Source organism: Apteryx mantelli, chromosome Z (assembly GCF_036417845.1).
Source record: "Apteryx mantelli isolate bAptMan1 chromosome Z, bAptMan1.hap1, whole genome shotgun sequence".
Taxonomy (NCBI): domain Eukaryota; kingdom Metazoa; phylum Chordata; class Aves; order Apterygiformes; family Apterygidae; genus Apteryx; species Apteryx mantelli.
Window position 1 is genome coordinate 60,354,831 of NC_090020.1, and position 16,280 is coordinate 60,371,110.

Below are 16,280 nucleotides of genomic sequence, written 5' to 3' on the forward strand. Positions count from 1 at the left end.
AATCTGAGAGGGAAAAAAATTCAGAGGAGCCTCTGCAGTTGCAGTGGAAGGAAAAACCAGGAATCGGGGGTATTAGGACAGCTTAACTAGGTGGGTTTTATCTGAGGCTTGTCTGTTAGGATTTCCTTTCTAATGCCGGGGGAACTATTGGATCAAAGGAAGAGATAGGGTGAAAATAATACGTTCAGTGATAGTATCTAGGGGATCTGACAACGGCTTCACATCATTACCTGGGATTACCTGGGTTTTTGATAAACTCTGTGGCCTATCTATTGCATATTGGTAACAACCATCTTCTAAAACCGCTGTTTATATGGGAAGACAAATATCACATATTGACTGATTCTTACAGCCCTGGGTTTATGCTACATTTGAATGCTGATTGATTATCTGTGAGAAATTACAGCATTGATCTTTTTATTTGTAATGGATTATTGATTTTGCTAGTCAAGCAACAGCAGTAAAAAATAGCAGTATGCTGCCATTTGCTGCAATAAACACTAGTAGTATTCCATTTGTAAATAACTCTAATAAAATGAAATATGATTTTTTTTATTCTGAGAAATCTGCTACAGAATAAATTAAAATGATGCTAATGCCTGGTAGTGGATTTGACTTTTTTAAAGACTTAGTTATTGACATGATAATGTTCTTAAAGCATAAGTGATGATGATAATGTATGCAAAGCTGTGGGTTTACCATATTCTTCTCTCTTTTGCTGCTTTATCGGAGAATACAGCTGTGAAGAAAAGTCCCCTTCCTAGTGAGCAATCTGTTACCTGTCACAATCTCTGCAGTTACACTTGGCTTCTTCTATGCATTTATTAGTTTATCTGATCTGGATCTGAGGAAAAGCAGGAGCAGATATTCCTTTTGTTATAAAAATGTTTTAATTAAAATAATTAATATCTGAGTACAGAGGAAACTCATCTGTTAAGACGGTAACGATTCATTAATAAAAAATATGTATCAACACACCTGTTGGTATAAATTCTGGATATATTATAAGATGAATATCCTTAGAACTGTAGGGAGAGTTAATGGCATACAGAATTTGAAAGCAACAAAAATATATTGGTTTTGAAGTAACAAACAATGTAAAGATCCAGAGCTAAATCGTCTTGTTCTTCAGATACTACATAAAACAGAATCAGTCTCGTAGGCCCAGTCAGAACAAATATGGAGGCAAAGCACCAATTTTTTTCCTCTTGGATTAAAGTGAAGGAGAGCCTTACACCACAGACACCAAGGTTGTGAAGGTCACATCTGAGATACAGGAAACAAACCAAAAGCAGACATTTTAGGCATATAAACTTCTTAAGAGACATTCCAGGGGAGATCAGGAAACTAGCTAATATCTGAATGAAATTTGTGAGAACGACTGTTTTGGGAGTCTTTGACTTTCACGTGGATGGTGTTTCTGATCTAGCACTAGAAAAGCTTTGCTCAAATCTCTCCTTCTTTGGGTTTTCATTTCTGCAGCTCCCTCCACGGTGGACACACTCTGGAGTAGCTTCATGATTTGGAAATGTGTGTCAGTTATTTTCCTGGGCAAACTGCCTTCTGCCCCCCCCCCCCCCAGGTGCTCCCTTCTCCCGTCCTCCCAAGAAGAACCCACCTTCCCCATTCGCCTTTGAGCTCCTGAAGAGCAAAGCTGGGTGAGGACTTTGGGTAGCTGTAGTGGGAGACCATTTTCCCTTCAGTCTCTACATTCAACCAAGACAAATGTACTGTGGGCATTTGTTGATCTAAAGTACTGTACTGTCAAATTTCTTCTTGCATTATATTCTTACTGCCTTCTGATGATGCCTTGTGTCCTACTCACTTAGTTTCAGCTGTCTCCTGGCTATTTTGAATGCTTCTTACTGTGCTTCTACATCTATTTCTCCTTTTTGTTTCTGTTCCTTGGAAAACTTGGACTTGATCCTTTTGAAAGGGGAAAAACATGGAAATATATGTGTATATATGTATATATTTAATTTCCATTTAATATTTTCTACTTATCCTCTGCTCCATCTTTGTTTTTTAATATTTGTGAAGCTTCTCTGGTTCTCTCTTTAAAGGTACATGTCCACCTCACAACAGTTTTCCTTTAATTAAGTCAGTCATTCAGTTATGCTTGTTATACTATTATACACATTTGTGTCATCCCTGTTGCTGATCATGGTGTGTTGTTTTTTTTTGTGCTATTGATCTTAAAGACCACAAACAGTTTTGCAAGCAGAACTGTTGAGTTACGTGTTCTTCATTTTCCCATCTACACTGATCAGCTGAATATTAGCTTTCTTTTGCTCAGCTTTGCTTTCACTTCCATTTTCCTGACTTTCCTGGTTGAGTTCCTCTATCAAATATTGTAGTTGATCAGTATTGCCTGTGAACAGGATCATTTTTTCTGTTCACTTGATTTCTATTTATGTGAGGTTTCTGGATTGGTATCAGATTGAGTATCAGATGTTTCGTAGGCACGTTTGGAAGTGGTGTAAGGAGGTAGTCTGTGCTTGTTTTCCTTCTGTTGATGAAGTAGAAGGTCTATATTTATCTTTTATTGTTCTTATTATTTTTTTGGCTCAAAAAAGTTTTGAAAACTATTTTCTGAAAGTCATCTTTAACTTAGTGGCTAAATTCTTGAATTGCATTAAATTGGCTACAGAATTTGAATAGAGGGGTTCTCTGCAAGGGTCAGAAAATATAATTTCCCAGAAGGTTGAACACCTTGCTGAGTTTATCTTATTCACTATATTTAATTCATTGAGATCCAGCAAGTTATTGCAGGAATGAATTGGTACTTTATGTTTTTCTACTTTAGTAATAGGTCAGATCCATGACCCTTAACCTTAGCAGCCTTTTTGGTGGTAGCAATAATTATTTTTTCATTTGTGCTCTGTTCATATTCTGTGCTGCCTGCTTGTCTTTTTGTTTAATGACTTCATATAAAAGTAGAAGTACACAGTAGATCCTATAAATAGCATTATCTTTTCAGCAGATTTAAGACTGGAACTTTAGAGTCTGTTTGCAGTTAAACTATTCATGTTGATTAATCTGAGCTGTGAATTATATACTATTTTTTTTGTGGTAGCCTTCCTGTCAGAGCATTTCCATGAGTTGTTTTTCCTATGTAAATTCTAGGGAAACAAATTTTTAAAAATTAATAAACATTTTAAAAATTGATTTGGATTGAACCTTTTTATTTGTTTGTTTTCTTTCCCTCATGAAAACATTAATATTTCTGTAGTGCCTGGAGTGTTTCAGAAGAGGAGATGAGGTTGTCTTTTTTTTTTTTCCTCCACTGATATCCCTGGGATTCAATATATTCCTTCCCCTCATTGAGTATGAATTTATACCTTTCTTTGGTTATTATGGAGATATAGTTGCCTTTTTATATTGACTCCAAAGGATATCCAGAATATCTTGTGCACTTAGCAACTAATAAATATATAAAAAAGCTGAATGCTCTATTGATCAAAGACATGCTATTTAGAAATTATTAATATTAGAGAACCAAGCATACAGGTCACTGAGTTGCAAGTAACACTTGAAGGTCCAAGAATCCCTGCAGTGTGATGGACACTGTATAAACTTTTATGTTGAATTGGAGCCTGAAAATTGCTTTATATTTTTCATGTATTTAAACAGATAAAACCCATTACCACGATCATTGCTAAAAATAATTCTAGTAATTTAATAGAAGAAAAGCTTTAATGTTTGTAAATATATATTAAATAGGACAGCAAAAAGCTTCGAAATGAGTATACAGTTAAGCATCTGCATACTAGACAGTATGAAATTGCAGACTGAAGTCTGCAGCTGTCCTGAAAGGGAATGCAGAAGGAGTGGATTAGTCTGAAGAGCAGTAATAGAGCAAGATGCTGATATGCTGTGGTCCACTGGGATTTGCCTGTATTGCGTATTATTAGGCAAGAGCAATCATTTAGCATCTGAAGTTAAGACGCAGAATAATTGCTATAGGACACTGCTAGCATTTGGATAAAGAAAATCTATGGCTGGAGAAGTCCTGAAGTTGCAAAGACTCATACAAAATTTTAATAAGGTTCTGTTGGTTCACATTTGTTGGAAAGCAGTACCTATCATCTTTTCCAAATGGCTGAACAACTCATGTTTTATTTTTTTAGCGTTTTAGTTCTACACCTTAAAAACTTAGCATTCCACAAATCTACATCTTGTTATTCTACTACTTCAAGCACTGTGTAGAGGAAAGAAGAAATTATGCAGGAGTGTTAATTTGTGGCAGTTCTTTACTTAAGAATTCTGAAGTCTGTACCTCTGAGGAGGTGAACAGAATAAGATGATGAGTAAGACCTGAAAATCTAGTATTTTGACTACACAGATGGCTTTAGACATCTAAAGACAATGGCTTTAGAAAATGGAGTTCTTTTGCCAATTCTAGAGTAATTACAGTTTTCTTATATTTGTCCTCTTCTTAATGGAAAAGTGCCTGTTTTAATTAGCTCATATTATGAACAATTTAATTAGAAGCTATCTTTGTTTGAAGAAAACTATTGTATGGGTCACAATTCTTCCACAGTATTTTCTGATCAAAGAAACTAATGGCAGCTAATAATTAAGTATAACTGTGAAAGATTATCATCTTTAAACTCTGCATATGCTGTTTATCAGGGTTAAAACAAAGATAAATCTGGATATTCTTATTCATTATGCTACTTAAGGGCTTTTAAGTTCTTCAGTATGAATTATTTTATTTCCAAAACAATAACATATAGGAAGATCCCCATACAAATAAATAACCCATTGATTAAAGTACAATATAATTCTTGTGAAAAGAATTTTTGTCTCATTGGAGCTGTCATAGGTCTGCTCCTGTTTTCCAAAATAAAATCTTATATTTTTACACAGTGATATTTTTATTTTATGAGAGTATTTTTTCTAGTTCTGTGAAATGTTTTCCTCCCTCAGACTAATGATCAAAACACAAAGAAAAAAACACAATATTACGCTAGTTGGACACCTACTTTACAAGAGGTGTACTAAAGCAGAAGATGAACATCAGTGTCCCATAGCCCGAGTCTTTGTGTTGCAAGGAAGTCCTACTTTGCTTTCTTTTCCCCAAATGAGGTGTATACTTACAGCCTGATTTTTCAGAAGGTTTTGGCTTTAGTTTAGGTACCAGGATATGAGTTGCAACAGATGCAAGCAATAAAGTTATGGGACCACAAGGAGAAAGATGCTGTTTAACAGCTGGACCTCAGTGACTGGACATGAATTTATTTTTATCCCATTGCTTAAATTGTCCATAACCAGAGTTTTGACGCTGAGGATCGGTTGGTTGCCTGCTTTGTAAGGCCTAGCTATTGAGAGCAACCTGAAAGATGCTGTGTGCAGTTCTTTAAAAAATAAAAATAAAAATAAAAAAATTAGTCACATCATGTCCAAAGTGTGTGCATGGTGTAAACCAATTCCAAACTGAGATCCTGTCAGCTGTCAATGACAAAGTGAATGATCATACTGAGTAATTTCTTTTAACAGATGCTAAACTTCTTGTCCCTTCATAGCAGACATTCTCTCAGAATATGATTGGAAATAATAGATTAAGAAAAGCTTATCCATGGACAATTGCCAATTACGTTGAGAAAGACAGCCCCCAATCTGAAGAGGAAACAATTGTGTATTTTGTACATTTGTACAACAGAAAAGTTCCTTGAAGTATGCAGAATTTCTGCTGTGGAAAGAAGATACAGTGTTACAACTTGGTAAAAGAGCAATAGCAGAGAATATTCATTTTAGCGTGGGATGAGGGTTTTTTCAGCTGCTGCTTGGCTCTTCTCAGCAACTTTCCACCAAATGACAGAATTTGCTGAGATTATATGTCACTTCATAGGTGAACAAAGAATTGTGTTAAGGACCATTAGTAGTCTTTGTATTTTAAAATAACCTTTAATTTTCTGGGATATGTTTCTGGGATGATGCAGTATATGAAATCAGTGTATGTCTTGTGCTCTATGAGCTAACTCCTTTAGAAGCACAAGTATGTTATACCAGAAAGAAAAAGACAGGCAGACAGTTTTATATCAGTAGCAGTTGCTCAAAAAGGGAGTGTGACTGTCAGGATGACATGCTGTGTTAAAATTTGTATGTGTGTATGTATACCTGTACATTTACTGCTTTTTATAACTGGTGTTTAAAGGTAATGAGGAAAGAGAGCAGGGTCCAACCAACAACTGGGTATTTAATTTTTACATATTTAAAATTACTATTTCTGCAGTGCACAAAATGTATTAAGTGATTTATGAAATGTGTAAATAAATAAATAGCACTTTCCCCATGAGATTTATATTCTGACTAAGGGCATGACATGGTAAACAAGAGCTTCAAAGGTTGGAAGAAAAGGGATGATGAAGGGTAAAATGATAAACTGATGCCATTGGTTACTTGCATTTATTATGTGGTTGTTAAGCTATTTTCAACTGTTCATAGTTAGAATTCTCCTTCTCCATTTGTCACTTCTACTGCTTATTTTGAATATTGTTGGGAGAAAAAAGGTCTAAAGGAACAATGTGAATGTGGAGAGGAAGGGGACTAGCTTCATGGTGTGGGGCCAGAGGTGTATTCTGTATAGAGACAAAAATAATAAAAAAAAAAGGAATAAAGACAGGAAAATACAATGAAGCAGGTATTGTTGGTGGCTGCAGTAGGCTCACACAGCCTACTGTGAGGATCCACAAGGCAATTAGGAAGAAATCAAAGATAATATGATGGGAAAGTATGAGATAGTGTTGGGACTGAGAGAGCAGCTTACTTATAGAAGTTTATTGATAAGAGAGGCATATTATTTTTAGCAGCTTTATTTTGAATGCCCTTCAGGAGACTTACATGGGTATGAGAGAAGCCAAAACAGTCTGATGACCAAAGGATTTAATATAAGAGGCTAATGTTTTTAAACCATCAAATTTTTAGAAACTATTTTCTTTCATGAAAAGAGAGGAATCAAAGATGAGATCTTAAAATGGGTAACTTTAGGGTTTTAGAGGAATTGTGATGATATTATCATAAATAATAAAATCTGAAGAAAATCTGAAAGAGAAAAGAACTCTTTTCAGGGTATTTTGATTTTTTTTAAAAACAACTTTCTATATTTCACAAGGAAAGCTATTATTTGGTTAAATAAAGATTATTTGCATAAGAATATTTCAAAGATAGCTGTTCAAAATATTTGACTGGCCTTCTGTGAGCATTTCTAATATTAGAGTGTTGATTGGGATAACCCAATGAAATCTAGCTGTAAATGAACAGTGTTAAATATCGTAGTAAAGAATGTCAACTTCAGGAGTGAAAGTTAACCATTTGAGTTGCCTCTTTGAAACAGATGTGCTGGCAATGCAGCTATTGAACCATTTTTGCTAAGTTCTTTCAGCTCATGTTGCCAAACAAGCACCAGCTCTGCTGCATGGAGTTTCCAAACTGTGAGTACTGGCCTATCTGAAGTGTGGTATATTAAACTTACCTACAAGAGAGATCTTACTGCAGTTGAGCAAACATGCCAAATTACTGACTAAACTTTATCTCTGTAGGACTAGAACATATATAACCTGTGTATGGGCTTTCAAGAAAATCCCAAGTGTTAGAATAAAAATTTCAGATCAGAATGCAGGAGATATCTGATAAGAGTATGTCACTAAACACCTCTAAACCAAAGAGAGTATTATAGTGTCTGTGTCCTTCCTGGGCTAAAGCGTAAGATGAAAGATAGCAAAGATATCTTAGGACTTCTGAAAATTCTGGATTTATCTGTAGTGTCATCAGTCTTCTCTGAAGATGAAAAAGTATGATCACAGTAATAGCTAGAAAATCAGTGGCAGTAAAAGCTATCTTAGGAGGAAATTTAACTGTTGCTTTTCTTTAGAAGCTTGTTGGTCTTGCCTGGGTAAAGATACAGTTAATGCTTTTATGATGAGCAACAATGGATCTGACATTCTGTCTTTATGGGCTCATGGGGAAGACAGTCATTGGCTAAAAAGGCAAGCAGCTGCCAAAAAGACTGATTTGCTGATACTGGTCACAACTGATGGTGAAGGGGGTAGCAGTTTTGCTCTGCTTTGAATTGCCTAGATTGAGGCATGATATTTTTTTTGATCCAGGTAACTGAAGCATATGAAATTCATTATTTGAATCAGAGATTACAATAGGCTATTTTCTTTCCATAAGGAAGATGAAATAGGAACAGACCTACAAGAATAATCTGCTGTAGTTACTGCTTCTGTATACAGGTTTTTTTTTTTTGTTTTTTTTTTTTTGTGTGTGTGTGTGTGTACCTATGTATGTATGTATGTATGGGTTTACATTGCACCTGGAAGAAGCACATCGCTCTGATTTTGGAAGTTACCTGAATCATGCAGAGAATGAAAAAATGCAAATGATAGAAATCTGGTCTGTGTTTTTCAGTCCGTTCTTTTCATGATACATTGTGCATGCTCCATGTGATAAAAAGCCTCCATGCTCATTCATATTTCCAAAATTCCATGTCTAGCTACTTCTTGGAAGAGGAAAATATTCCATATATTTTCTTGACTAGACAGAATGCATGAGCCTTTTACAGCTTACACTTTGAAGAGTTTTCTCTGTGATTTTACACATCTTTTATACTGACTCATAGTTCAAAATGTACAATTAGGGCTCAGAGACAACATCAGATGGTGGTTACTCTGTAGGGACCTTGAATCTAGAAACAACTAATGGATACTGATCATCTTTATATTATTGTTTTCTATTCAATATTTGTAATATAGATAGCATTATTTTTATTAAAAAATATGAAATGTAAGAAAGCCTCCAGGGACTGTGGCCAGCATTTGCCTATCACTGTGGTATCCAATGAGAAAGTCCACGCAGGTGCTTAGTTGTGATAAATGTAATAGGAATAGCATACTTACCTAAGCAAAATATAACTCTCTATCTTACTAATATAAATTTAAAGTCATGTGTGTTATAGCAAGTGTTTTAGACTGATGCTTGATAAGGAAGCAGCATGGTGGAATCTATTTGTATAAAACATGAGGGGGAAGGGGGATATTTTGTGGTGCATGAGAGCCTTCAGCAGTGGTTTGCTCTGCCAGTTCAAGTGTTAACACAAGGAATTCCAAGCATAGAAATACTGACAGTGACCTTGAAGTTAATACTCAGTTAACAAAGCCCATGCATTCGAGCTTTTTTCACTTTCCTTTCTCTTCTAACTACCCGCTGCAGGGCAGAGCTGATTCTGTTGGAGTCGCCGAGAGGTGAAGCCCTGCAGTTTGTCAGTTCCTGGGGCCTTTTCCCTCATCAAAGAGTCTCAGGACAAGGCTTGCTAAAATTTTAGCTGCTTCCAGCTACTCTACATTTAAATCTTGCTCTGCAGCAGACTTACAAGATGGCAGTGACCATTATATAGATAAAGCCCAATCTGGGAAGCTTAATAAGAAGTAGAAAGTAGAAGAAGGAATAATACCTGTATCAAAACAAAATACAAGTCTGGATGGATCTATCCAAAGCTTAGGAACTACTCTTGCTTCTGACAGTCTGCTCAATGAGTTGTTCATCTTTGTTTAGTGTCGCACAGAAGGGTTTGTCCCTGGAAAGGAAATAATGTACAGTATGCTAAGATGTGAATGGTCAGAGGGCTAAATATTTCAAGTCACTTCTGAAGTTACTTTGAAAACATCATTAATTTAAAAAAACACCCTAAAATAATTTTTTCACTGTCTCATTTTAATGCATATAGATAAATTGTAATGTATTTGTTCAAAATTCTTTGAAAATAAAACTGTTCCAGTGTTTTTCTTTATACAGGATAATACCTTTTAAAATAAAGCAGTACATTGAAGTGGGAGGGAGGAAACAATCAAGGTGGACATCTTTGATATTGTAGATCTCAAATGGAAAGTATTGTTTCATAATCACTTTCCTTCAGACTTAGCACATTTTATTCCCAGTGATAAATCCTCTGCAGGATTGCTTGTATTCTAGAAACATTCATGCAATTTGTTTCTGTAGGGCAGGTTTTAATTTTGCCATATTTAACATGAATGCAGTTTATTCCGGAGGAAAGGGTGGCAGTCCTTCTCCTATTCAGTCTTACTAGCCTGTATTTCAACTGTTGCTAGGTGCTAGAGGCACCTCATTCCATAATTATATTAAGCTTTAGTATGTCTGCTAACAGATGATGCAGACACAATAGGAAACCTATTCTCCTTAGGTGCATTTGCAAAGCTGTGCATACAGTTTATACTTATTGAGAAAAGAAAAATTAATCTCTATGCTATTTATTTTATAAACACAGAAGATTGCTGAAAGCAAATCACTCAAGTACATATGACTTTTTTTGGTGTGGTCAATTGTGTTCAGTTATGTAGCTCACAAAACAACGTCTTTTTTTTGTGTATTGCAGGTAGCATAGTGTACCTTGGGATGATGGTGGGGGCATTCTTCTGGGGAGGCTTGGCAGACAAGGTGGGAAGGAGACAGTCACTCCTGATATGCATGTCTGTCAATGGATTCTTTGCCTTCCTTTCATCATTTGTCCAGGGCTATGGCTTCTTCCTCTTCTGTCGCTTGTTTTCTGGATTTGGGTAAGCTCCTCTGGTTTTGTTTGTTTCTGCAATTCTGTGTGTTAATAAAACTTTCCTGTTTGCAAAAGACTATTTAATGTAGGAATATAATCTTGTGTCAGGGACTAGCGAATTATACGATGTAGCTACTACAATCCTAAATAACAACCTGAAGGGGAAGAATGATGATTTTAGGGGTAAGATACAGACTGAAAACTGAATGATTGACTTCTGTTCTTATTTTGCAACAGACTTCCTTTGTGAACTTGGACAACCTGCTTAACTTTTATACCTCAGCTTCTTTATGTATTGCTTGTTCAGTATGCAAAATAATACTCTTTCCACAGGTGTACTGTAAGATTTCACTAATATTTGTAAAGTTTCTAATGTCTCTGTGTGCATAATGCTGTTTATAGTACCACTGCAGTCAAGATTGCTTTGGGAGGGCCTTATTTGCAGCATGCCAAGTGTTATTGCTTCTTCCAGATTAATGATGTTTGTAGGCCTGTATTTGCTTTAATTTTCTTTCAATTCAAACAACTTCTGAGTTGGTAGAAAGGTTTAAGAGCTTGGTAAGGGTCCATTAAGTTTAAACTTTACACAAGCTGAGATTGATATACACAAGTAAATTAGTACGAGAACGCTTCTACCTCCATTGTACCATTATTGCACCCTTGGATAATCAAGGGCTTTGTTCCCCAGAGCAGTTAGTTTAGCACTTCTGGTAACTGTTTGATTCAGACCAAAACTTCCAATTACACTTCCATGTCAGACCACTTTCAATCATCAGGATGCTGAATGGGCCAGCGAGAGCACAGTACATTGGTGTCATAAAGCCACGCACGTAAAGTCCACTGCTAGTAGGGTTTGATGGCCATATCTTCTTGCAATACAAGACAAAATTTGCCTAAAGGGTTTGAATTAAGTTTTTTACATTTATTGCATTCTTTACTACGTCCTTGCTCAAATGAAAAGGGAATTGTGTCAGTTGAATGGGAATAGAAATTCAGCTTCATTTCTCTTTCTAATCTCTCCTCATTTTAGAGGTCCTGTCTTGGGACAGGAGATGACAGTTCCCTTTCTTATCCAAAGAAATGGAATAAATATCTCTGTTAGCAAAGGAGGTGGCTTTGTTTCAATAATTTTGTGTGACTGAGAGAGCCCAAATATGAAATATGAATAATTTTAAGCAAAGAACTAAGTGTTATGTTTTAAAGACAAAATGGTACTGATACTCATATTGGATAAAAGCTTTCTGAAGGGTCAGAGAATTACCTGGATGATTTCATATAAGTTTATAAATTATTAAGAAGTATATGTGAGATATGAAAATTGAATAGGTGTGTAGAGTTTAAACTGGTATGCCATCCTCTAGAAAATATAAAGACAGATGGAGTAGCATGAAATGGTATCTAATAGGAGGTTTTACTTTAAATACTATAAAATAGATTTTCCTCAGATTCTATTGCAGTCAAAATGTGTTTATAAAAATAAATTGCTTCTGATAAAATCTGGAAAAATCCCTTCTGATAATTTTTTGCATCCAGAAAAACTGAAACTGGTAAAAATTCTTTTTCATTGCAAAAAGAATGATTTGGAATACAAAACAGTAGAAATAATATTAAGGTATTGCTGGGTAAAGGGCATCTGCTGAGGGATATGAAAATCTGAAAGATGAATTAAAGTAGTGAAAAGAATAAAGAAAAGTTGGGTAGTCTGTAAAATCATTTCCTCTTATGGAAAATAATATCATAACTGTGATTCCTCCTTTGATTAATTCCAAATCACAACTCGAAAGGAAATTGAATCCCAAAAGCAGATAAAAGTCTAAGAGAGCTTTAGACTTGGCTTCCTACGAAGTAAAAACAGCTAGGCAAGAAACTGTGAGCTGTATTTATCACTGGCCATTGAGGGAATGTGCCAAGTTTTATCATCAAAAAGCAGTTTGTTAGATTTGTCTTTGAAATTGTTAAAGGAATGCTTCTCTAATACCTGGCTCATAATATCACTAACTGGAGTGGTACTGGGGTTGTTGCCTATTCAACACTGCCACTGTGAAGTATTAATCTGGGCTAGAGAATTTTATCTAAGATCTATTACAGAAACTTGCATTTATTTCATTTCATCCAAGTTACTATTTTTGGTACTTTCAGATAACTTTGGATGCAATTTTTCTAAGAACAACAACTCAGTTTAGAATAGCATGCTTAATCTGCTATCCCAGTACACTTTAAGTGTACTTTTAATGCACTTAAAAGTGTATTATCCCAGCAAATTTCATTCTGGTTCCCTTGATATAAGCAGAGATGATGCTGTTTGGAAAAATGTATGATGCTTATCCAGCTCAATGTTACCTCTAAAAGTAATTAAGGTTTTCATGCAGTAAAAAGCTGGCCAAAATAAATATATATACTGAGACCAATTACAGTTCAGAAATTCTTCAAGCAGCCCCATATTTTTGCTGTTAAATGAAACTGATTTTCTTTCATGAGTAAAGTAAAAAAGGTTGAATAAATATATCCTAATTTACAGACCAAATATTATGTCTGGCCTACAGTGTTTTCTGTCTTTAATTTGACAAAACTGCCAATTTGGCCAATTTTCTTCTGCAAAACCATGGAAATATTAAGAAATGCAGCTTAGATGTGGTGAACTTATATCTGCTAATGTAACCAAAAGCCATTAAGAGTCCCTTTCCCTGTCTCTTGTGAATAGGAGTCTTGCTTAAGAGCATCTTGAGCAAGACTTTTACGCATGATGTACTATTATACAGAGAGTGTTTTTACTTGAAAAGACATTAGATTACTTAATTAGATTTGAGATTCACCTTCAGCCAGTTTTTCTTAGCCCTTCTTCTGAAAATCTCTCTGCAAAGCTACTTGCAATACTGCTTCTACATTGCTGAGATCTAACATAGAGTACTGGTGTCAACGTAGTAATATTAAAATCATAACTTAGATCTTGCTCAGATTCCTCATATTTTTATGGAGATCAACAGTTAGCAAAAATCCAAAACTGTGGATCAAGTTACTTGTAATTAGTAGTTTTGAGGTGTCTGCCTGTGCAAACCCACCCATGCTGACTTCTACCACCACTTTTATATATTATGTGGACTGGCAAGAAACTCTCAGTTTTGTGTATCCCTCTTTTCTGAATGACCAAGACAGAAAGGACATGTACATGGTCCACATGCATAACAACTTTCAAAATGTTCTTTCTAGCAAAGATAGGGACCATGTGGGCACAGCAGAAGATAGTTGGCTTACGCAAGCAGTTGCCTTCACAAACTTTAGATCAAGGCTAACAGACTGCTTTTGTAATTATGTGCTATCAGTATTCTGTATCATGTTGTACCCGTCTCTTACCTCTTCATTCGCACTTGCTCTACTTTTTTGTCATAAAATACTTTGTGCGTTCTAACCCTCAAAGGGCTAAAATCCTACCACATCTAATTCCTCTGCAGCCCCCAGCTGCCTCCCACCTGTGGCTATTGGTGTTTTTACACTGCAGACGATTCATTAGCTCTGCAGGTGACTGGCTTCAAAGCTGATAACATATGCCAAAAGTGTAGATACGCTCTTCAGTCAAGCCAAGGAAGCTGTTGGCAGAGTCTGAGCTTTTAAAACAAACAGCTTTGTTTCCAGCCCTTACAGCTTCAGTGGATACAGGTTAATCGGTGTAAGCCCAAGGTTGTTGGGAGATGATACGAGGTCAGTTGTAAGACTGGTGGGAGACGAGGAAAGTATTCTTAAGAGGAAAAGAAGATTATACAAAAGGGAGAGAAAGACTAGAGGAGGAAAATACATTAATAGATAGAGAGCCTATATGGCAGTAAAGAAAGAATTGAAAAGAGGAATAAAAAAGAGCAAGAATGAGATCTGCAAAAATAAGAGAGAGCATAAACAAGGATTTTGTACTTACTAATACTGGCAGGATCAAAGCCAGTTTATCTGACATATCCAGTTGAGTAAATACTGCAAACAGACTATGTGCAATTATTTGCTTGAATTTGACATCATCTTTGACCTGTGTTTTTGCTACTGTTGGAAACACTTTTTCAATTAATTATTTCAGTTTAGTTTCAGTTTCATTGGTTTGTTTCTATCAGAACTGAAGTATTATATAGTTCTATAAAAAATGACGTGAATCTTAATCACAGGGACTCTCTTGCTGTTAATAGTATATAGGCTAGGTGTATACTGTACCTGAAAGACAACTTCTCTAGTATATGCAGTCCAGAGAGGTGCTTGCATTTAAACATGGGTAGAATGAGCAGCAACGCATGGTCTGTAGTACCTCGCAGTTTTGTAGGGCGTTATCCAGCAGTTCAAGGTGAACCGTTAAATCTGCCTGCTCACTATTAGACGTTTAGCCAGTCTAATGAAAGTTATGAAAGGAAAACAACAAAGATGTTTTTAATGAGACTTGTGGGAGTAGAGAATTGTTAATAAGAAGGGGAAAGAGTATGTGCAACTGGAGAGGACAGAGGGAGGAGAGAGATGGTGGGCTGTTTGCAGATCTTAGGAGCATAACAGTGAATCTGTTTTGAACCCACTTAATTTCAACTTTAATAATCACTTAATTCTTAGCAAAACAGGAATAACAAGGTGATTACTGGCAAATGTCACCACACACAGACAGGGTCTTTACTGTATTTAGTCTGGATCTTGTTCAAATTTGAAAGAGAAGACAAGATATTTCAGGAGGAGAACACCATTCTGCCTTATGAATTTAACCTACTGTGAGAGGTTTTTCCTATTTATCTCTGTATTCCTTCTATGCTTTTGCATTTCAAGGCCCTTTGGCTAGTGAACCTGCAAACAAAGAAAGGCTTCTCTCTGAAGCCCGAGGCTCCTGAATGCTTTGCCAGGGTGCTGTTCTCGTCGCAGCTGTCACAGGGTGCAGGTGCCAAAGTCTATTGTGACAGATCACGGCTCTGAAGGTAGATTAGCAGCCATTTATCATCTTCGCCGGTGACAAAGAAAACGCAAATGCACCTTAGGTTATTATTGGTTTCCCTAAATTCTACTCTCCTGGTGTGCATTATTTAAATCTCCTTTTTGTCCGGCCCCCTCACCCCACCCCATAATTTCACAGAACAAACAGTAACAGAAAGTGTTTAGAAATAATGTTATAAAAGCAGGGCTTTCAGTTTGCATGTTTCCTCTGAGATCAGAAATTGAACCTTCTTTTGCTGAAAAGTGGGATTAGATCAGTTACTTATTTCTATATGTCATTTTCCCCCTGAATCACTGTTGGTCTTTTTGAATCTAAAATCAGAAAAAAATGCATCAAAAGGGTGGATAAGTAGTCACTCTTTGTGAATAAATACCAGTAGCAGCATGACTCCTTTTTTGAAGTAACAGAGCTGAGCAAATATGACCTACCACCCAAACCCCATGCCATATGCAAATAGAGTGAAAGCTGAACTACGTAGCTGATGGCTTTCACTAGACAGTAAATGCAACTGCAGGGGATAGGCACTGAACAGCAGAGGACTCTGTGTTTGGCTCTGTATATGAGCAAAAACAACCAGAAGAAAATAGCAGAAAGCTAAAAATATAGATAGAAATGCATTGAGAACATAAACCTGAAAAAATATGGAAGTAGGATTTTGGGGGCAGAATTTTAGTGGGGAAAAAAGCTGGAACCACGAAGTAGAAACCTCCTAGGTACAGAGCTTTATGTACATTCCCTATAACCAGGATGGCATCAAAATAACTT

At 36.0% G+C, this 16,280-nt stretch overlaps 1 protein-coding gene across 1 annotated transcript in view; it reads left to right on the forward strand.

Moving 5' to 3' along the window:
* The window catches only part of SV2C (synaptic vesicle glycoprotein 2C), an 88,430-nt gene that overhangs the window by 15,162 nt on the left and 56,988 nt on the right, over window positions 1-16,280 (forward strand). The window contains exon 2 of the mRNA XM_067315516.1: window positions 10,397-10,577. Within this exon, the coding sequence (XP_067171617.1) occupies window positions 10,397-10,577 (181 nt within the window). The remainder of the gene's footprint in view (window positions 1-10,396; window positions 10,578-16,280) is intronic.